The sequence below is a fragment of the Onychostoma macrolepis genome, chromosome 05, assembly GCF_012432095.1.
Source record: "Onychostoma macrolepis isolate SWU-2019 chromosome 05, ASM1243209v1, whole genome shotgun sequence".
NCBI lineage: Eukaryota > Metazoa > Chordata > Actinopteri > Cypriniformes > Cyprinidae > Onychostoma > Onychostoma macrolepis.
In genome coordinates this window covers 3,979,232-4,002,674 of record NC_081159.1, presented here as the reverse complement: position 1 = coordinate 4,002,674, position 23,443 = coordinate 3,979,232, and the positions used below count along the sequence as shown (strand labels likewise).

Sequence of the window (23,443 nt, the reverse complement as noted above, 5' to 3'; positions counted from 1 at the left end):
AATTAACATATTAAGAATTAGTGCATATATATATATATATATATATACTGCCTGGATATACTTTTTGTCATGCATCTGTACATGCTCTTCAGGCTAATATTGCTCACAACAGCTGACTTTTTAGTTTAGATAAATGCAGCAGCTTTTTTTTATTATTGCTGGCAAGTAATTTTCAGCTAGATGCAGATGCATACATATAAGGTTTCTGTAGTATGACATAACTTTATGCAACACAGACTCATTGGAAAAACACTAACTACATTTTTGCAAAATTCCAAAAACATACCTATACATACAAATTCACTGCAGTTTGTAGCTCAAACAAACACTAGTGGCAATAAAATGGCAACAGCTTTTATTGCTTTTCAAACAAATATTGATTACGGGGCGCTTGGTTATGAGTCCCATGAAACACGAGTCACAGAAGAACTCAAAATAACTTCTTATTTCACGTTTGCTTTGTTAACACTATCGGTTAAGTTTAGGTTAGGATTTAGTAAGGTGTACATTATTGTCAAGCTCGATAGAGCAATAAACGTTTAGCACCACTTATGCATGTACATACAACCAACTTAATAAAATGTTGTCAGATGCACGTTCATCTGTTTTAGAGAAAACTGAACATGCTTTTAGCACCACTCACCAGACATTTGCAGTTTCATGAAACGAGCAAGAAGCAACGTTATATCTTTTTTGTAGAAATTGAGCCTAAGTTGAGTTCATGACATTTCATTCTACTTTCACCTTTCCAGCAAAATGTAAACAAAGAAATAGTTCACCCCAGAATAAAAATATGCTGGAAATTTAATCACCATGAGGCCATCCATGATGCAGATGAGTTTGTTTCTTCATCGGAACAGATTTGGAGAAATTCTGCTTTACATCACTTGCTCACCAACGGATCCTCTGCAGTGAATGGGTGCCATCAGAATGAGAGTCCAAACAGCTGATTAAAAACATCACAATAATCCACAAGTAATTCACACGATTGCAGTCCATCAATGAACCTCTTGTGAAATGAAAAGCTGTGTGTTTGTAAGAAACAAATCCATCAAGATGTTTTTAACTTTAAACCATTGCTTCCTCTATCCATAACATTGCTTTTTCAAGTGACAAAATCATATTGTGTGAATTAGGAGAGAAATATGCACAGCTTAAGCACTGTTTCAAGCAAAACCAGTCCAAAACGATTCTAATCAAATATGTTGGTGGATTTTGATGTGACAGGGGATGGACTTTTTCACTGGAGGAAGTGTTATTATTATTTAAAAGTTAAAATACGCTATGATGGATTTGTTTCTTATAAACCTGCAACTTTTCACTTTACAAGATGTTAACTGATGGACTGGAGTCATGTGAATTGCTGTGATTTTTATCAGCTGTTTGGACTCTTATTCTGATGGCACCCATTTACTGCAGCGGATCCATTGTGCTATCTATATCTTGGATGGCCTTGGTGAACTATTCCTTTAAGGCCAAAACATACACAGTTTAAGCATGTGAACGCAGATGCTTCCAGCTACTGAAGCGCTATTTTGTACACTGCTGCATTCCGAAATGTGTCTGTTTGCAACTCGACTACATCTCACATAGAAATTCTCTATTTACAGAATTAATCATTATTAATTTATTCCACAAGTTAATTCAATTCAAGTTTATTTGTATAGCGCTTTTCACGATGCAAATCGTTGCAAAGCGGCTTTAGAGAAAATTAAAGTTTCTACATTAGGCTATATTTAGTATTAGCTTATCAGTGGTGACTATTAATGAGGGGGCTACCAAGATAAAGCAAGTATTTTTCAGCTGCTCTGAGATTTTGAACATTTGTCAAAACTCATGTAGATTTCTATTGTTTTTGAAGTGGGAAAACGGCGTTGCGTTCCTTTAAGAGTCCGTATTGCGCTAGGTTTCAGTTTCTGCGGGCCCACCGCGTGTCACTCATATTGTGACACATTACGTTAAGAAACACTCTCAAATCCACTTGAAAGCTCCATGGAACATTTTTTCTCATTACAGAATATCACTGTCATGTCACAGCACCTTTCCTCCTGACAGCGATTGAAGTCCAAGGTGACTCGGAGCATTTAACACCTCAAGCATTAATATAGATGAACGCACCCAACGGCGAGCAGGTCAAACGGCTGCCGGGGAGACGAAGCCAGTACAGCTCACCTGGGAGGCCAGGTTACAGCTTCGTTTTCCCGCTCATTAGACCATACCCGCACCTTCTGCCTCACGCCGATCTGTGCCGGGCGCAGGGGGCAGGGAGAGGTCACTCCGCTTAAGTATTTGACGGCGAAACGAGCCTCACGTATATGCAGATGACGGTGCCTCCTGATGACTAATGTGTGCTGATTGCTCAACAGCACTAGAACTCTGGGAAACGGCGCAGGACACAACGAGCTCTGCAGATGCCTGGATGCTCAACAAGTGAGTAATCAAGAGAAAAGAGGACAGGAAATTAGAGACATTCCTCTACTGATGATGTGCACGGAGGCAGAAATCAGGGGCTGAAAGAGAGCGAGCGAGCGAGCTAGAGAGGGACCTAAATTACCTGTAACTAGCATCTCGAATGCAAGCCAATGCAAAACCTAAAGTCTCCACGTCCTTATGAGCATTTTTCCCTCTTAAAATATATCTGTAAAATGATTGCTAATCTATGCAAAGAAGCAATCAGCAGCTCATGCATAATGCATGAGCACGAGAGACCAATTTTAAAACGCTTTCAGATTATTAGATATTATCAGGAATTCAGCAGATGAAATCTGAACACTCCTACCTGCGCGGCTCTAATTACAGCAGCCGAGTGGGCAGACAGGAAGACGAAGCGCTGGCGCGGTCAGGGCCCGCCACAGGTCATTTGCACACATAATTTAAAGCCAAGGTGACCGCAGGACAAATTTCAGCTCCAGGTCCGAGTCATAATAGATGTAGAACGAAACCACAGAATTAGCATGTATATCTCTACCAGTGAAACTGATAGCTGGAGATGAAATGGTTCAATCGCTCTAAGCATCGTGGATGATTTTTCATCGCCTACATCAAGATGGCATAGCTTCAATTTTAATGTATTCAAATGCAGATCAAATCAGTTGATCTGCACGAGATGGGATTGAACTCGGCACGGATGCCGACTGCTTGTTTCAATTTTTATTTAAATGGGCCCCGAAATCAGAGCGGGATGTTATATTCTCCATTAAGCGCTCAAGCAATTGCATTTGCATTGGATTAAATTACGCTTATCTCTGCGGACAGAGGATGCTGTCTTATCAAATGAACATCTGCATTTTAAAAGGAGAGAAAGAATGAAGCGGAATGTCGGATGGCTGGATTAAGCAAACGCTAATTCATTTCCGACACGCGGCCGTGTCCGGTCCATCCACAAAGGCTGCATTTAGACACCTGAAAATCCACCATGCAATCAGCTGTCATTCACAGCGAAGTTATGAAAGCTCGGGAAATTCAGTTTGACATTGCAATGAGTACGAGTTATTTTGTGTATCAGGCCAATGTGGATAAAAGCAGGACTCTCGAGCTCTGCTCCAAAACCTTTTTCAAAGCATTTTAAGACATCACAGGCAGGCCACCAACACAAAGGTTCAAATTGTAGGAAAAATAATTACGCTGGCTCCTAAAATACCTTGTATTGAGCAAATTATTGAGAAAGCAATTCCAGAACGCATTGACAAGCTCAGAGAAAAAAAATTAATTCAAGAAGGCGGATGAGACATGAGAAATGTTAATTATAACCAAACTTTCATTCAATACTTGGATTAATTCAAAATGGGGACTGGCTGAATTCAAGAAATAAAAAAAAACTAAAGGATAGTAGCCTAATAGTTTGGTGTAATTAGAAATGTATTATTTTCTGAATTATGTGCACGCACTATGGACTTTTACTTACACAGGAGTATCACAGCATTAGTTTAACAACATGCTGATGCAAACTCTATAGGAATCAATTGTAAGGAGCACTATGCAAATGTGCATGTCCATTATGTCTTGGTTCCAGTTGTATATTATCCATTAATTATTTCTGGAGGGATTTTTAAAAAGAGTAATATGCCATGAACCAAACAACCAGCTACAAGGCGAATCGCAGAATTACAAACTTAATAATAATTTGGTACGTCTATGGACTTAATGGCTTAAATGAGGGAAAGAACTCCAAAAATATTAATGTTTAACAGTGGTGCAGTTTGAGTTCTTTGTAGAACCATACTGTAGCCTTTCACCTGGAATTCTGCTGTTAAACAGGATTATTTAAAAAATGAATGTGGACTGACAGCTTTAACAAAAGCATATAACACTGATTAACAACCTCACAATAGCTATATTTTAAGTTATTGAAAAAAACCAATTCAAATAAAGTTGCTGCCTTTCTAGTGCACTCCAAATCAGCCACAGTTAGGATGATGCCGATTGTTGGGCAGCTCACTAGTTTTTGGAACAGAACTTCAGACAGCAACAAAATCTCTTGATGTTCTGGGAAGGTTCTTTACTCTGTGTGTGTGGTTGTGTTTAGAGCAGGTAAAGGTGCCCTTCCCCGACACCCTCCACTCGGAGACTGAACTGCTTCAATTTGCTCTGAGAGATTTTCTGAGGAGAGTCTGACAGGCTTCATGCTATGAGCGTTAGCCAAGCAGAGATGAGCGCTTCTACAAAAATCAATGAAGCTCTTCAAAACCTACAGTACAACAAAAGCATTACTCTGCAATTAGATCTGTAGACTTGAGCACCCAAACACTACACTTAGTACAGTTCAGATATTTTATATTGTAAAATCAATATAGTATATATACAGTAGCACTGGCATAATAAAGAATGTTATGCAATTTCTCTGCTATAAACCCTTAGCAAGAAAAAAAGGACTGTGGCGTTGGGAGTATCAGATGGAATATCATAGTATTCTTGGAAGTACCACAACTATAAAACAGTAGATGTGGTATATGGGTATTGATTCATGTTTAATGTACGTTTCATTCTTCCATGGGCTTTTTAATGAGAAATTTTACATTTTAAGTTCAAATTTGTATGAAAAGGGTTCTCCGGTCTCTACATTAATATAAGGTCATGAAAGTTGCAAGCATAATTATAAAAGAATGATACTTCAAATAGTATTACATTTGATACCGCAGGATTCCCAACAACCCATAAAGCATGGCATACTGTTTGATTACTGTTTTATATTCATATACTATGGTATTTACATGGTACTACAAAGAATACCATGACATTATGATGATGTTATGATGGAATGTTTTTGTTTGTGAAAAAAGAACTTAAATTACAAATTCTATTAACATACTACACAGAATCATTTATCACTGGACTGATATGCTTTCACTGAGACTGTGAATAACAATGATATTGGTTCAAATGTGCTCATTCGTCAAGACAGGACCTTAAGTGAATTCATCAACCTGAAGTGTCTATAAGATGCTGAAGTCTTGTGTTCTCACCGATTTCTCCCACCTATTCATGCGCTCACACAAGGACTTCTTTTCTCTCTCTCTCTCCCACACACACACACGCTTCATCCTCTCGACATGTGCAGGTCTGTGCCAGATTCTTCTGCAGCCGACAGCCTTAATGGGGTCAGCTGACCTCTGCTCTCACTTCTCACCAGGGCCAGGCAGAAGGGGAATGCCTTTCTCCACTCTGAAAGACACACAAACTCCCACACATACTCTCATTTTACACCACCTTGACCCTGACCCTTGCAGCATCTTCTCAAGAGGAGCAGAGAAAAGAGCCCTGCTCAGCTGCAGAGCCACGAGCTCTTGAAGGAAGGTGAGAGGTCACCGGTGGGCAAGACCAAAGCCTTCTCACGAACTGGAATTGCACCAGGCTCTACCCGTGAAATATCATCAGCCTCGATTTCGCTAAAGTTGCTAGGTTTAAAAATCAATAAGTCTAATGAACTAGAGAGGAGAGGAGAGAAAAAGGAAAGAGGAAAATGCCAGGAAATAGAAAAGCAATAAAAAGGAAAGAGAGAGAAAATAGAAAGGAGAGGGGAAGTTACAGAACAAGAGAAAGGAAAGGAAAGGAAAGGAAAGGAATGGAATGTAACAGGAAAAGGACAAAAAGTGAGAAATGAAAAGGAAGGAATCAGAAATAAGAACAAAATATGAAAAGGAAAGGGAGAAATACAGTAACAGGGCAGAGAAAATAGGAGGAAAAGGAAAAGAATAAAGAAAACAGGAAAAGAAGGGGAAGGAGGTGGAAAGGAAAGAAGAAAATGACAAAAACATTAAAAGGAAAGGAAAGGGGAAAGTAACAGGGCAGGAAGAAAAAAAATCAGGAACACGAAAAAGGAAAGATTAAAACGAATTGGAATAGGAACGGGGAATTTAGAGGAGAGGAAAAGAAAAAGGACAAATTATGAAACTGAAAAGGGGAAAATAACAGGAAAAGAGGAATGGGAAAAGGAAATGGAAAGGATCAGAAAAAAAATAAGGAGAGTGAAAGAAAAAAATGTCAAAACATGAAAGGGAAGAAGGAAATAACAGGACAGGAAAAAGAAATAAAAGGGAAAAGTGAGTGGAAAGGGTCAGAACGGAAAGAAAAGTACAAAACATGAACAGGAAAGGGGAACAGGGAAGGAAAAGGAGACAACAATAAAATTGGGCAAAGAACAGAAAATGAGATGGAAAAGAAAGGTAAGATGACAGGAGAGGGAAAAGGAAAGGAAGGAATTAAATGGAAAGAGGAAAGAGACAGGACAGTAAAATAAAGAGGGGTATCAAAGGCAAAGCCTGCTGAGAAGACACTCGCACAGCTGGTCAGTCGCTGGCTTTTATCCGTGCGACTCTCACAAAAAGGACACGCTGCCAGCGTGCTCTTCTGCCATGATCTGTTTACAAGAGAGTTCATATCTATCACGCACAGTGTCACATCCCTGCAGAGAACGAGCCACAACAGCACCACACAATGCTCACATGCCCAGAGAAAAGAGGAATAAAAACACATCATGTCCTCACATTTACTCGTTACTTGAACTGTCACTCTTGAACTTTGGTTAAACGAACACACGGAAGGGCTGGCAACAGACAAACAGAATGAAAGGGAAAAGGCCTGAATTCTTGTTTTATTGTATTTCAATAGCTCTGCCTTTTCCCTCCATCCTTGACCCCTTTTCTTGGCTGCCTCTGTTATCTGAAATAATGTCAGGCCATCCTTAGAATCTATTCATCAGTGCAGAAAGAAGCTGCCGCTGACATTGATAAAAAATACCATCTGTGCCTCGCAGGGAGGAGAGACCGAGAGGTACGGCTCGCCCCCTCCTCCTCCTCCTCATTCCTCTTCATCAATGCAATTTAAATTGAAGAGCTCAGTGGTAATTAAATTCAAGCTGGGGTTACGGTGGGGGCCGAAGACGTGGCTTCGACACAACAGAGAATGCGCAGAGAGGACGCCACACGGAGGGTCAAGGTTCACCAAAGGCAGCCTTGGCCAGCCAGTTCCCATTCATTTAAACAACCTGTCTGCACAAAAGCCTTCTGACATTTAAAGAAATGAATAAAAACAACAGAGAGAGAAAAAAAAAATCAATTATTCCAGATTTTTCCCCCTCCACAAACTGACCTTTTCTCTCTAACATCCTCTGCCAGTTGTTTGTTGGACAGACTTCAAAACTGCCAATAGTGTTTAACTCATAGCCGGCCCTATCAAGGGCTCTCATGTTTGAAAACGGGATGGAAGGAAGGAGGAAAAGTCGATAACCATTTGGGGGATCCGTTTTTGTGAAATTGTTTGTCAGCACAAACTCGAGGCGCATGACTAGCAGCAGGTCAGGGGGATTTCGGTGGCGGGGGCCGGTCTTGGGCCCCCCTCTTCTGGTTAAAGCCAGCTTTACTCATTCATCTGTTCTCCCTCGAACGGCCGATGCCGCCCTCTCCTCCCTCCGCTAATCCAGTTACCGCATTCACAGGCAGTACCCTCTCTCTTTTCATTACAGCAGATCAGAGATTGAAAAGCGATTCCTCAATCTGTCTGAGGATGAGATCCAAATTGGATCGGGCCAAAGTGAATGTGGCAGAGAGGGGAAAATGGGAAGGGAAGATGATGCGACTCATTTTTACCCTTTAGAGCTGATGGCATCAGAAAAAGCAATATTCACAGCGTGTATGTACGGGTAGGTGGCCTGCTTCTGGGTAAATGCCACGCTGTGATTGACAAGAGGGCAACGGCTCACTTCTGGGGTCTGAGGTCACTTCCGTAGAGTGCTGCAATTGTTCCCTCTTAAAACATCAATGTACTCCAAAGGTGTAGATCAGCTATACACACACACAAGAAAAGAAGAAAATACACTTCTGTTAAAAAGCTGAGGGTTATTCATTTATTTGAATGTTTTTGAAAAATGTCTCATCAAGGCTGCATTAATTTGCTCAAAAATTTTGAAAAAACGTAATTGGAACAGTACTATTACAAGCTGAAGTGTTTTCGAATTTAATGTTTTAAAATCAAATGTATTCTTGCGATGAAAAAGCTGAATTTTTCCAGCAGCTTCAGTGTCATACAATCTCAGAAATCATGTTAATATGCTGATTTGGTGTTCAAACTTTTTTTTTGAAATGTTGAAAACAGCTGCATAATATTTTTTTCAGGATTGAATTTAATGCATCCTTGCTGAATACAAATTTTTATTAAAAAATTCCTAAAAACCTTAGGCCTTTAAACTTTTAAACACAAATGACTAAGCAAAATAATCAAACCGAGATGCATCCTGCACACAACAGGCAAACATGTTAAACAACATCATCGTTAAAAGTCATGTTTAAGCTCTTGAAGAAGTGAAAGTTAAAGCAAAAATGTCCAATGAAACCCAGGTTTTGAACTTCACTGACAAAAACAGCACTTTTTTTCTGCACAAAACACGAATAGCCTAAAACAATACAAAACATGCTAAAAATAGAATTAAGACAAAAGAGGAGGAAAATAAGACTTGACAGGAAAACTGGTCTGCACATTATGTTCCCTTCACTTCCGAAACGATGGTTATGTGCCTGAATTAAGCAGAATGACAGCTTCACATTTACAAAACCAACAACACTCACTTTTAAAGGTGTCTCTGACCTCCCTAGGTCTTCTCAAAGTTGACTTTTTCCAAGTATAAGACGGTCTGTCCTTCTGCCGGCCTTCGGTTTACAGGAACACATTCATCTCAGTGCAAATCCATTTCCTATTCTCTAGCTCCAGGTCTTGTGTGCTGAAGATAGCCCTCTTTATCTGTTCCTCACAAAACACCACTAAAATTACACCCCTCTCCTGGGACTGTGGGGAAATGTGCTCCGCTCTAAGTGCAGAGCGTTTATTTCATCACCGCGCTTCACAGATCAACTTGGACTGCGTCTGGTCGACAGCCAAATGTGTCCCAGCATCCCCTTCCTTGGCTTCAAAACCGTTCCGGTGCAAAATATTCTGACAAAGTGCAAAGAACTGAAAAGTAATTACTTTGGGTTTAGTGACAATAATACAACGGCTGTACTCAGTCCAAAATGCTCCAAGCTGTGCTAGTTCTGGTCAGAAATGTGATCCATGTTGAGAAACATTTTGGCAAATGAGATGATCATACTACATTTTCTGGGAATACACAGACAGGCCAGAAAAAAATAATGTTGTGCACAACAGCTTTTCGTGAAAAAGGCTGAAATTTATTAATTGCCATTTTTAAATTAATTTAGTATCATGTTTAATTAAATTATCTATTATTTGCATTCCATACATAAGGTCTAAAATTTACAGTATTAAATCTGTTTTACACTTTGCTGCCACCTTGTGGCATATAAAACTTTAGAATGCATGCACTCTGAAAGTAATAATACAAACACAATTTTAAAAAAAATAATTCAGCAGATGATAAGGTTGTGTTTTAGAGCATTTTCCAATTATATATAAAAAAAACTGCAGTGTGATTATGAATTACATTTGTCAAACCAGGATCCAGAGTAACAGCGGCAATGAGCATCTGTGCTAAAGGCAACAATGATGCATCCAGTAGTACAGTGTGCTTTCTTAATGTTTCAGTAGCTGTTGAGGATCTTCAGTATGTCCTGACTGAGTGCAGCTGAAGAGTGCTGCTGGACTCCAGGAGCTCCGATGCTGGTCTCCCAGCAGTCAAAGCCACAGGCCTTCAGCTCCTCAACAGTGCTCTGAATCACTGAAGTATCTGTTTCTGTAAACAGAAAGGACAAAAACATCCCCATCAACACTAAGGCCTAGAAAAATTACATTCCACAGAGTTAAAGCTAAATTGTGAAAATGTGTCATTTCTGCATAATATAATATAATATAATAGGACAATATTTGGCTGAGATACAACTATTTGAAAATCTGTAATCTGAGGGTGCAAAAAAATCAAAATATTGAGAAAATCGCCTTTAAAGTTGTCCAAAGTTCTTAGCAATGCATATTACTAATCAAAAAATACGTTTTTATATATTTACGTTAGGAAATTTACAAAATATCTTCATGGAACATGATCTTTACTTAATATCCTATGATTTTTGGCATTAAAAAAAAAGGATCATTTTGACACATACAAATGTATTATTGGCTATTGCTACAAATATACCCGTGCTACTTATGACTGGTTTTGTGGTCCAGGGTCATATATAATATTCAAAAAGAGTTGGTAAAATTGTTTTCAAGAAATTAATACTTTTTATTCAACAAGGACATATTAAATTGACCCAAGGAGACCGCAAAGACATTTATATGTGCATCACGGTTTCTACAAAAATATTAAGCTGCTCAACTGATAGTAAGAATGTTTTTTTTAAGCATCAAATCAGCATAATAGAATGTTTATGAAGGATCATGTGACACTGAAGACTGGTTGATAAAAATTCAGACTAAATTACATATTAAAATAGAAATCTGTTTTGTAAAATTGTATTATTCCACAATATCACAGTTTTTTACAAATAAATGTAACCTTGGTGAGTATAAGAGACTTCTTTCAAAAACATTATCAACCCCAAACTTCTGAAAGGTATTTATAATATAATAGATTATATTATATTGGTTTGGATTTGCATTTGCATTTGTGTCACTTGCATAAACAGCACAACTTATCATCAGGAGCATGTCAAAAATTGTTCAGGAATCAAACTTGGTTCAGATGAAAATCTTATTCGTACCTCACGTCTTAACCTACTTTCTGTTCCAGCTGAAACACAACTTGTTCACATTTGTTTGTGTCAGGAGCACTGACCATATGCAGGTGGGTCTGACAATCTGCCAAACCCTCAAACGTGAAACCCAAGAATCAGTGTTTGTGTGTGTGTGCATCACCAGGTGGCTGATAATGTTCCTCTAGAGTTTTAGAAGATGAAACTAGGTGCAATTTTACATGCAAAATACAAAAACAGACCACTTGCCGTGTCAAGCGGAGTAAGAATTCAATGTCTTCTTTAAAAGGTAGGAGTCCAGTTTTGGTTTAAATAATGCTGAGGTAGTAAACTACCTTATTTACAAGAACGACAGGACTAAGACCGATGGAGTAAGACCGATTCTGTTTGCAAATTAAACGAGCAAGAGGACTTTACCTTAAAAATCTTAATTCAGCCTTAACAAGGTGTGCCTAGAAATGACAGTCACATACTCAAGTTGTTAGGCATCACTAACATCATAAACGTTGCCCGGCTTCTTCCAGCATTGTGTCTCCTCTTTATTGGAGGCTGTTTTTGAGGGTTCTAAGGTCCTGATTAAAATTCAATGCGTTAATGGCTTCAGGCATAAACAAAGAGTGTGGCCCAGTCTGACAGCTGCTGTGTCAAGTTGTTAGCTTTGTCAGACAAGAGTGACAAGTGAGATTCACCTCACGAATCACGCTAAACAGTCACGTAGTCTGCAGGGTGCCACCCTCATGGAGGCTTTTCAAACAATTCACAGCAATCAGACTGATTAACCACAGGTAGCATATCCAAAATACACACTGTAGGGTTCCAGGAAGACATTTCATACAAAAACAACAACAACTATTGGTACAATTTTAATAAGCCAGGAGTCAGAATTGACAGAAGGTTATCCGTTTGTCCACACAAATGCATTACAATGCTTTAGCAACCACCCACAACACTCTAGCATCAAGGCAGTCAGGTTTGAGAGGTCAAGCACCAGTCATATCTTTGCAATAAATAAAAATGTGATTACTCTGACGTGTACTGGTACCTGGTCGTAGGAGAGTGATTCCACAGCCTCCTCCTCCTGCCCCTGTCAGTTTGCTATGCAGGCCTCTGGCCAGAGTGACCCTACACAGTGTGTCCAGAGACGAGTGACCCACACCCATCACGTTCAGATGGTGCTGGTTTATATCAATCAGCTCCTGAAGACAAATGACACACAGAGAAATGTCTTGAAAAGATCAATATACTCCATCCATCCATCCATCCATCAGGGCTTTCTCCGAATAAAAATATTGATCATTTCTTTGCTTTTTTGCCACTTTTTATTTAAATGAAAGTCAAGGGAGGACAGAAAATTACAGGCAGAGACAGACAGATTCAAACTTGCATCTCCCTTATGCACACCACAAATCAACGAGTAAATGTGCCAAATACTAGGCCATGTGTCCCACACCAGAATAGCATCTCTGCTCTTGTGTAATCTAAAAAGATTTGCAGGAATTCAGTGAATTAACTGCTCCTGATACAGGGTGCTCAATACACAACATTTTCTGTTTGTCCCAAACATGATAGATAGGAGTCAGATTGTATGGTATGATTAGGTATATGGCGGTATCAAATTTTCATGTTGCAATTAATTGCTAATGCTTTTATCGTGGTATATGGTATTATCATGATTTTGAAATTTAGTTGCAAAAACGTGTTGTCATAATACAGTATAACAGGTTTAATAAGTTTTTTCTTACAACAAAAATAACTGAACATTTAAATACAATAAAGCAATACACAAAAAAATGTATCAATTTAAAAATTTACACAGATTAAAATGCAAAAGAATTATAAAGACCAATAGGTATCACTTTACAATAAGATCTCATTAGTTAATCTTAGTTAATGCATTAACATTAACATTCACAATGAGCAATACCTACATTTGCTACAGAAGTTATATCGTTGTTTTAAAAAAATAAAATAAAAAAAATACAACTCTTAGTTCATGTTAGCTCATTAAATAACACAGTTGCAAGTGACCCATTTATGTCCGTCCGACTGTATGACAAATGTCTTAGCTAAGATTTGTTCACAATTGGGTCACAAAAATTACACAAACTGTACCCAAGAAACCAAAAAAAAAAAAAAAAAAAAAAAAAATCACAGGACTAAATGACTAGACCTGTTGCTTTAACATCTGTGGTCATGAAGTCATTTGAGAGGCTCGTATTGGCCCACCTGAAGGACATTACTGGACCCTTGCTGGACCCCCTGCAGTTTGCTTACTGAGCAAACAGGTCTGTGGATGATGCAGTCAACATGGGACTGCATTTCATCCTGCAACATCTGTACAAATCAGGGAATTATGCAAGGATCCTGTTTGTGGACTTCAGCTCCGCTTTCAACACCATCATCCCGGATACCCTTCAGAATAAACTTACCCAGCTCTCTGTACCCACCTCCATCTGTCAGTGGATTACCAGCTTCCTGACAGACAGGCAGCAGCTAGTGAGGCTGGGAAAACTCACATCCAGCACCCGCACCATCAGCACTGGAGCTCCTCAGGGGTGTGTGCTCTTCTCCCTCTACACAAATGACTGCACCTCTAAAGACCCCTCTGTCAAACTCCTGAAGTTTGCAGATGACACCACAGTCATCGGCCTCAACCAGGACTGCGGCGAGTCTGCTTACAGACAAGAGGTTGAGCAGCTGGCTGTCTGGTGCAGTCACAACAACCTGGAGCTGAACACGCTCAAAACTGTAGAGATGATCGTGGACTTCAGGAGAAACCCCCCTGCTCTCCCCCCACTCACCATCATGAACAGCACTGTGGCTGCAGTGGAGTCATTCAGGTTCTTGGGAACCACCATCTCTCATCTCACATTGACTCCATCGTTAAGAAGGCTCAGCAGAGGCTGTACTTCCTTCGTCAACTGAAAAAGTTCAACCTGCCACAGGAGCTGCTGAAACAGTTTTATTCAGCTGTTATTGAGTCGGTTCTGTGCTCCTCTATAACTGTCTGGTTTGGATCAGCCAGCAAATCAGATATAAGAAGAATGCAGCGGACTGTTAGGACAGCAGAAAGGATCATTGGTGTCCACCTGCCCAGCCTTCAGGACTTGTACAACTCCAGAGTGAAGAAACAGGCAGGTAACATCATCAAAGACCCCTCTCACCCCGGACACAACCTGTTTGCACTTCTCCCTTCAGGCAGACGCTACAGATTTCTGTGCACTAGAACAACTAGGCATTTATTCCCCCATGCCATCTCCAGCCTGAACAGCTAACACAGGAATTATTACCTGTGTTCTGTAATTAATTCTCCATCTCTAATTATTGCCTCTCTCTCAAGTACTATGTAAATACATATGCATATTTTCTATACAGCTGTATATATAGAGTAAATAATGCACAAATCTGTACATAAATCTTCTGTTCCAGATTCATACACATTATTATATTTTGTTAAGTCTTATTTAAATGTTTCTGTTCTCATGACATATGTGTGTACCGTATATTTGTATGTATGTATGTATGTATGTATGTACCAAGAGCTTCTTAAAAACCACAACAAATTCCTCATGTGTTTGCGCACACTTGGCAAATAAAGCTAATTCTGATTGATAGCGCTGCCTGGGCATTTTAAGTCACCAGCCCATGTCTATTCTGACACCCTTATTTACATGCAAAAATTAAATGATGACACAAGCAAGCTTTTGCAGTAATGTTACATTCCACCTGGAAAATAATACTTAAAGATATACAAAAATAAAATGATGGCAAAAAACAAAGCATAAATTAAAAAAATGAAATACAAAAAAATTATAATAATACATAACTGTTTGGAATCAAACTTTAAAATATATTAGTACTTTTATTTAGAAAGGATGCATTAAATTGATCAAAGGGGACAGTACAGACTTATAAATATATAGTTAAAAAAAAAAGATGTTCTTTTGAATGTTATATTAATCAAATAATCCTGAAAAAAAAAAGTTTCACCGTTTCCACAAAAATATTAACCAGCACAACTGTTCTCAACATTAATAAGAAGAAATGTTTCTTGAGAACCAAATCATACAATGCTTTCTGAAGGATCATGTGAAACTGACTGGAATAAAATTACATTTTAAAATATATTAAAATAAGCAAAACAGTTATTTTAAATTGCAATACTATTTCATAATATTTTTAAATTTTTAAATCAAATAAATATAGCCTTGGTGAGGATAAAATATTCCTTTAAAAAACATTTTTAACAGGACTAAATCGCAAAAGCAACTGCTCATTTTTCCCTATCATGACAGAAATCATTTTGATCTTGAAAATTTGTCTTAGACAAAAAATTGTGCCAAAAATATAAAACAAATGTCTGACACAAATGAGAAATAATATACACCTACTGCACATTGTTAAAGGTATCACCTTCTCTACGAAGGAAAAGCCGTGTGATTGTACCTCCAGTATGTTGTAGTGCTCAGCTGAAGGTCCGTGCGCAGCCATCTCTGTGAGAGTCTGTTCACAGGTGCAGGACACAGCGCTGACGGACTCCAGAACCGGCTTCATTACGGAGGGAAGCTGCAAAGTAACACAGCACAAAGGACTGTAAGGACAGATACAGATACTGTACAAACACAGGTGAGAAAACAACATTTTTCATCAAGGAAAATGATCAGCTTAAGCTTGTCAGATCAAAAGATAATTATAATTATCAGCCTTAGACAAACAAGATATCACCATACATCTGCAACTCAAATTCTTGCTGTTTGACAATAAAGACTCCAATGTACTATATCGACTTTTTTTTTTTTTTTTTGGCATTCATCCTTGATATTGATATTTCTCAGCTCTGAACTGAATCAATAAGGTCTAAGCTTTTGACAGATGTACTATGTAATTGAGGTGACCAATGAAATCATCTGCGAGGCGGGGTTTGTGGAGGAAAAATACAACAACAATAGTGAATTTTCGCCACCTACTGGACTGGAGTGTACAGCACTACAACTACATAGTATCCGCCATGATTTTGTTAAAATTGCCATTTTTTTGCTGACACTCTTGGGTGCTGTACTAAGTGTTAGGTTGAAGCATGATGTACTGCCATCATACTGAATTCATCAACTGGATATTCTTTTAAATCATCTCCTTTTTTGTTCCACGGAAGAAGCAAAGCGATGCGCGAGTAATGTTTTTTTTTCTAAAAGAGGGTGGAAACAGTAAAACTAAATCTCAATTGATTATGACTTACTGCTTTGACTAGTAATGCCACTAAAGTGTAGAATATGACCCCTTTAAAGTCTGTCCTGACTCTTTGCTGTTTTCCATCCCGATAATACCGGAATTCCACTTCACCAATCAGGATGTGCCAGCAGTGAGGCTACCTGCTGCCGTTGTCAAGGTAACGGAGCACAGGAGCGTTGGCAGAGTGCTTCATTTGGAGCTCTTATAAAAGGCACTCAGCACCGGGCCCCTGGAGTGTTCCTCCCTCACACACACCGGCCATTATGCTAATTGAAGGGCACAGGAATAAAAACATGGAAGGGGGGGTGACGGGAGCCATTTACTACCTTGTTAATTTTGTCCTTCACTCCAGAAACAAGCACTTTGGTGCTACGTGGTACTTTGGTGTTAGTGAGAAGGATTCTCAGAATTGGGACCCTAGGGAGGAAATGAACCCAATAACACACTTAGAAAATTCTGCTTGTTCGGTAATTTCACTGAAATAACTTTTTATATACTTTTCTGATGAAATGGAACAGTAACTTTACAATAATCACAAAATATATAGTGAAAATATTTTTTGCAGAGTACAGTTTTACCAGCTTAGTGGAGTTATATTCCCAGCATGGTATTTTAAAAAGCCACCTGTTATAAAAAGCATAAAGTGATGAAGCATAAATGTAATAAATAAACAAATAAATAGATAGATGAATGTATAAGATTGAGTCTTACCCCAAGTGCCCACAGCATTGTCCACCCCTGAAGGGTTACCGTGGATGATCTTCTCGCCCATGAACGCCCACCTGTTAATCAGCTCCATCTCCTCTTTACTCCACCTGCAACACCAACAGATGAAAGATTTTGAATTACCTTAATACTAATACAGTCAACAGGTGACTGCCTATAGCCTCAAAAAAAAATTGTAATAAAAAAAATGCTAGTACTAAAATAGTAATAAAACAAATGTTTTTGTTTTAGAACTTTCTATTCATCAGAGAATCTTGAAAAAAATGCATAACGGTTTCCAAAAACATATTAAGCAGCATTGCTAAAAATGTAGCTTTGTTCAATAAAAAGTTATTATAAAAAGTAATAATATTTCAAAATGTGTGTTTTTATTTGTGTTTTGTTCAAATAAAATCATCCTTGGTGAAATAAATGGCCTATTCCAATCCTTGTTTTGTTTTAGCCATTTTTATTGAACAATAATGTAGGAAGAGGACAGAAAAAATAATAAAGCTGATCACCTGCAGAAACACTACAGCTAGAGTGTGACCAGCAGAGCAATTCTAAATTTTATCCCTTTTTTTTCTTATTTCCTCTGGAAAGTGTATTTTGAACCACACGTTTTCAAATTTTGAGAGGACAGACGAAGGACAAGACTTAGTCTCTGGTCCTTGGTTATTTAATCTATCATCTGAATCTGAAGGGGTGTTGCCGTCTCAAAGGTGGTGTAACCTTACTGCTAACAATCTGGGCTGGTAACCAAAAGGCTGCAGGAGGACACTCCCTATAATAATTGACTGTACGTCACTTTTAAAGAGTTAAAAGCAAATGAAACAATCCTTCCTTACATTATTTACATAAGAGCCCCATAATCCATTTTAATGAAGTGTTACCTGGCTGACTCCTGCTGTGGTGTAAGAGGATATGATATGGTTCCTCTAGCAGACAGCAGAGCGGCAGACAGGCAAACGTTATAGGCAGCACTGGAGCCTAAACCAGCTCCTGTGGGCAACTCTGACCACACAGACACCGTGACACTGGCCAGAGACCTGGAAAAACAAAAAAACAGCAGCAAATGTCAAAAGTCCATTCTACAACAATGTTCAAACGCAGCTTTCAAATATACACGGTCTTAATAAAGGCTACAGAGAGTTTAATGGTGTTCTTACTCTGCAAAAACAGACAGGTACATGTAGAGGAAGGCCAACACTGCCATGCTTCTTGTGTCTGTGGAATCCTCTGAAATCCCTGTGAATTCACGCAGTCTCTTCAAAAGATCTGCATCAAGTTCCTTCAGGCCACCCTGCTCTGCTGAAACAACAAACAGTCAAAGAAACATGGGCCGGAGATGATTGCGTTCTGACACTGCATTATTACAACTTCAATGAACAGTCCAAACAATAACAAGAGACAGAATACACAGTAAATACTGACAGGATTTTCTGATTTTTGGGAAAACTCTCTTTCTAATAAAAATCAAATGTCCATCTCCACTCACCTTTACACCCTGCCAGAAGAGGCTGCAGTGCAGTTATTTCCCAGGACAGAAAAGTGTCAATATTGGGGAGGTTGATGTGCACTTCACCGGATGATGTGGACTGCAGCCGCAGGAACGTGCGCAGGTTCAAACTCACAGCCAAGGCAACCTGTTTAAGGTTGATTAAGAACAGACAACAGAACAATTGATTAAGCAATTAAATAATAACTATTAAATAAATATTGGATAAAAAAAATAAAATAGCAGCTGCCACTGTGAACTGTAACACAGCAACAGCTCTGACAAGAAAAAAATTACATATTGAATGATGGTGATTCCTAAAATAAAATAAAAATAAAAATTACACAATCTAAATTTCTATCCCTTGACCTGTAAGGCCAATCTTTTTAGTGATACATTATCACATCTCCCAAAAATGTCAACCTACATAATAATACCCATTTTCAGTCGTAAAATGGAAAACTATACATTAAAAAACTACATACTATAGAAATATTAAACATTTACATAAACAGAAAAATTAAACAATTTTCTATATTATTCCCACAATGGAACCCACACACAGTAAATCACAAATTAATATATCCCACATAATTTTCCAGACCTTAAATCTTTAGCGTTGCATTTCTGCAAAGTTTATCCAAAGTCCAAAGCGAAATATGCTTCACTGCTATGATTTTTCTAAACCTGTGACTGTCCAAAACATCTGAATGGAGGAAAAGGGAAAACTCATCACTTAAACGCATTGTTTGGGTCTCTGATGACTAAACACCCACCTTTCCATGCACGACAGAATGCTCCCCGTGGAGAATTACTTTCCCTGGTGCAGAAACGAGAAACTCGCGTGTTTGCATTATAAATATCACAGCTTCTGAACTTCAGATTTGTTAGAAGATATTTCTGAGAAGCTGTATCAGTGTATGCTGACCAAAGCATATAAAGCCTTGCTAAAATCTCATATTTCTGTTCATCCACCAAGCTAAATTCACTACACTTGTAGCCGTAAAAATGACAGTTTTGCTAAATAATCGAGAACTCCTGCTTGTAAAGCGTCAAACGCGTCGCGTCTGCTTGTGCTCTGCCATACACGTGAACTGTCACTGTAGCCTGGACCAATCAGAATTAACCTCTCACATCGCTGACTCTAAACCGGCCAATCAGGACGAAGCTCTCATAGTCGCCGACTCTCAAAACACCAATCGCATTTCGCACCACATCGCGTCATCGGTTGCGTGATGGAACGCCCGTCTACGGGCAGCAAGAGCTGTCAACACGGTTATTAGTAAACACAAAAGCGCGTTTGGAAATGTTTTAACGTCAACGATGTCGTTTTTCGTGACCAAGTACACGGGTCTTCACCGTGTCCTTCGTTTAGGGACATGTGTGAGCATAAAACAGATGCAGCCTGTGTGTAGGGATGAAAGAAGGTAAAAAAGAATGTTAAATCTCATATATCCCATGTGTTCAGGCTAAACTGTATCAGTGTGGTGTCACATTTATTTTAGATAAATGTCTGTTACCAATGTTCTCTCATTTTTCTAAGGTATAACAGCACATCTGAAGAAAACAGACGAATTCCCAAGATATACACAAAAACCGGAGACAAAGGTTATTTAATGTCATACTACAAAAACGTGATTATTGAATAACATGTGTCGCATGTCAAATTGGACGTGTAAGGTTTGTGTAAACATTGTTTTGTTTTCTATGTCTCACCTCATTAGGTTTTTCCAGTACCTTCACAGGTGAGAGGAGACCAAAGGAGGATCATATATTTGACGCTTTGGGAACAACAGATGAATTATCATCAGCAATTGGGTAATGGATAGAGTTAATGTAGCGTAGTGTGTGGGGCAAATGACTAAAATCCTGATTGTAGTTCATTTCCAGCAACAACAAAAAAAAAGTCTCTGGTTCTCTCTTTCAGGTTAGCTAGAGAGTTTTGCATTGAAGGTGGCCATTCATTCACTGATCAGCTGGAGAAGGTACTTGTCTCTCTCAGACATTTAATGAGAAGCATGATTTTAAAGGAATAGCTCACACACAAAAATACAATGTATTTAAGATGTGGATGAGTTTGTTTCTTCATTGCAACAGATTTGGAGAAATTTAGCATTATATCACTTCATTGTAATTTTTTTCATCAGCTGTTTGTACTCTCATTCTGACGGCACCCATTCACTGCAGATGATCCATTGGTGAGCAAGTGATGTAATGCTACATTTCCCCACATATGTTCTGATAAAGAAACAAACTCATCTACATCTTTGATGGCCTGAGGGTGTGAAATTGTCAGCAAATTTGATCATTCGTTTTACTGAAGTGGCCCTGAAAGCATTTGAAAACTGAAGTCACTCTTAAAAAGCTTAAATGTTATTGCTTTTATACTAAATCTGCAAATAAATAAATCTAGGCCTTTCTAGAATTCCTTTTCAGAGTGATTTTTGCAATTACTTCAGACCAGCTGGTATCAAGTTGATTTTATTGGATGTACAAAGTCATTTGATCTCAAATGTGAAATGTTTTCACGTAAATGGCACTTGGTTTATATTTTGCTTGGCTTAAGTGCATGCATACTTCTCTGTTCTGTACAGATCCAGTGTGTACTACAGGATGTAGGATCAAATATTGCCACTCCCCGGTCATCAGCTAGAGACGGTCATATCAGTAAGCAGAATCACAGGACATTTTTAATGTATTAAATCGTAAAGAAAAGTAGTAAAACATAAACCTTGTTATGATGTTTTTGTCTCAAACAGAGAAGACAAAGTTCAGCTCTCAGGCTGTGACTGAGCTGGAGAGGTGGATTGATTCGTTCACAGAGAGCTGCCTCCACTCACCAACTTCATACTTCCTGTACGTTCCAGAAATATATATGATTACATAATAATCTCCACAGAGTGCCTGAAATATTGATATAATGTATTGCATCCGATTTGGGTTGCTACAAACATGTTGATGACAAATAATTTTGGAATGAAAGTAATTATTAAGGGAAAGCCAATTATTCTCTCATTCTGTTTGCAGTCAGGAGGGAAAAGCAGTGCAGCTTTACATGTGGCCAGAGCAGTGTGTCGACGGGCTGAACGCTGGTCAGTCTGACATACGCAATATTCAGTATCAGTTCAACTTGTGCTACCTTACCGCTGCGCTGTGTCAGTATCAAAGGTCATAGGTCTTACATTATTTATTACAGTGTTGCCCCTGTTGTCCGTTCGGGTGAGACTGATCCCGAAGTTGCCAAGTATCTGAACAGGTATGACCCTATTCTAACTATTAGTCACTAAATGTGACCCTGGAGCACAAAACCAGTCTTAAGTCGCTGGGGTATATTTGTAGCAATAGCCAAAAATACATTGTATGGGTCAAAATTATAAATTTTTCTTTTATGCCAAAAATCATTAGGATGTTAAGTAAAGATCATGTTCCATGAAGATATTTTGTAAATTTCTTACCGTAAATGTATCAAAACTTAATTTTTGATTAGTAATATGCATAACTTCGTTTGGACAACTTTAAAGGCGATTTTCTCAATATTTAGATTTTTTTGCACCCTCAGATTCCAGATTTTCAAACAGTTGTATCTCAGCCAAATATTGTCAGATCCTAACAAACCATACATCAATGGAAAGCTTATTCATTCAGATGTATAAATCTCAGTTTTGAAAAATTGACACTTAAGACTGATTTTGTCGTCCAGGGTCACATATATCATTTTTAAATTGGATCTGTTAATTTCATTCAATGAGTATTTTTGAGAATTGTATTTCAAGTTTTATCAAAGAACACTGTTTGCTTTAACAGATTGAGTGACTACTTGTTCACGGTGGCTAGATATGCTGCATTGAAAGAGGGCAATGGAGAAACTATCTACAAAAGACCTGAATAGGGGAGGAAGAAAACATCTCAGAGTCTCATCTAAAACTTGAACTATGTTGCTCTTGTTTGCAAGTCCAAGTATAAATGTCTAAATACAAAAACATTGATCAGGCAATTTGTCCCAGAGGACACTGTACTGTTTTTCAAAAAACTATAGAGGGAACAATAAACATGTTTATTCAGGAGAATTTCTAACACTCTGCAGTCATATTTAAATTGAGTTGCTAAATAGTTTTTAATTAAACTTTGCATTATATTCATGAACCCACACTGTACCTTTATGTAAAGTTTAAAAGGAGGATTTAGGTTTTTATATATATATATATATATATATATATATATATATATATATATATGTGTGTGTGTGTATACATTTATTACATATAGCATTATAAATGTCTTTACTGTCACTTTTGATCAGTTTAATGCATCCTTGCTGAATAAAATTTAAATTCTAAAATAAGTTTATTTCTTTAAAAAAATAAAGGCAGCATTAGTGTTGTTTTCTCTGTTGAATGAATGAGTTCTGTTTGCGTTATTCTCATGTAAATCACTGGATAAACTGATAAATGAATAAATGCAAACATTAATGTGTAGTTTACTACAAAAAGACTGTGAGACTGTAAGACAGTGTAGTGTTACCTCTACATTCTAGGTGTTCAGAGAGATGCAGACTGCTGCATACAACATTGAGTTTTACAGTACAGAATCAATTAATATTCCCATTTCAATACATACAAGTTTATACATAAGTTTAAAAAAAAAAGTTTTTATATTCAAGAGACTTTCCCACATGGAGGGTATAAGGGCATTTAACTGTGTCCAGTGGCGCACCAACAGTGGCAATGAAATCCAGAATGATGATCATACATTTTAACACGTTTGCACTGTTTATGCAATATAATTTACCACAAGGCAAACAAATATGGATAAATATCCTTGTTAACCTTGAAACTATAATTAGAATTTAGGGTTCAGTTAAGGGTTAGGTATCCAA

The 23,443-nt window shown here is 38.2% G+C and overlaps 2 protein-coding genes across 4 annotated transcripts; one reads left to right on the top strand and one right to left on the bottom strand.

The window, feature by feature from the left end:
• Positions 1 to 9,442: 9,442 nt before the first annotated feature.
• On the bottom strand, positions 9,443 to 19,676 carry mvk (mevalonate kinase). 3 transcript variants are annotated; one of them, XM_058777113.1, is made up of 10 exons: positions 19,344 to 19,676; positions 18,568 to 18,715; positions 18,239 to 18,380; positions 17,963 to 18,118; positions 17,076 to 17,179; positions 16,943 to 16,988; positions 16,691 to 16,781; positions 15,582 to 15,701; positions 12,178 to 12,331; positions 9,443 to 10,177 (listed from the first exon to the last, which is right to left on the bottom strand). In XM_058777113.1, exons 1-10 carry the CDS (start codon positions 19,419 to 19,421, stop codon positions 10,026 to 10,028), a joined length of 1,191 nt encoding a protein of 396 aa, XP_058633096.1. In that variant the 5' UTR covers positions 19,422 to 19,676; the 3' UTR covers positions 9,443 to 10,025. The 3 variants fall into 3 exon arrangements, with proteins under 3 accessions (XP_058633096.1, XP_058633097.1, XP_058633098.1); XM_058777114.1 differs by having other exon boundaries at positions 18,239 to 18,377; positions 19,344 to 19,675; XM_058777115.1 differs by lacking the exon at positions 19,344 to 19,676 and adding an exon at positions 19,172 to 19,312 and having other exon boundaries at positions 18,239 to 18,377.
• A 127-nt stretch (positions 19,677 to 19,803) lies between these two features.
• Positions 19,804 to 22,770, top strand: mmab (metabolism of cobalamin associated B). Its single transcript, XM_058777116.1, is given in 10 exon segments — positions 19,804 to 19,994; positions 20,111 to 20,175; positions 20,292 to 20,385; positions 20,495 to 20,552; positions 21,162 to 21,234; positions 21,327 to 21,386; positions 21,389 to 21,423; positions 21,595 to 21,659; positions 21,764 to 21,823; positions 22,372 to 22,770. Coding segments are annotated over 10 exon segments (699 nt in total). The 5' UTR covers positions 19,804 to 19,890; the 3' UTR covers positions 22,457 to 22,770.
• Positions 22,771 to 23,443: the final 673 nt, after the last annotated feature.

Coding starts and splice junctions, on each gene's coding strand:
- mvk (XM_058777113.1), bottom strand. CDS start 19,421: ATGCAAACACGCGAGTTTCTCGTTTCTGCACCAGGGAAAGTAATTCTC. Junction 18,381..18,567: donor TCTTCTGGCAGGGTGTAAAG/GTGAGTGGAGAT, acceptor TTGTTGTTTCAG/CAGAGCAGGGTGGCCTGAAG. Junction 16,989..17,075: donor CAATGCTGTGGGCACTTGGG/GTAAGACTCAAT, acceptor TTTTTATAACAG/GTGGCTTTTTAAAATACCAT.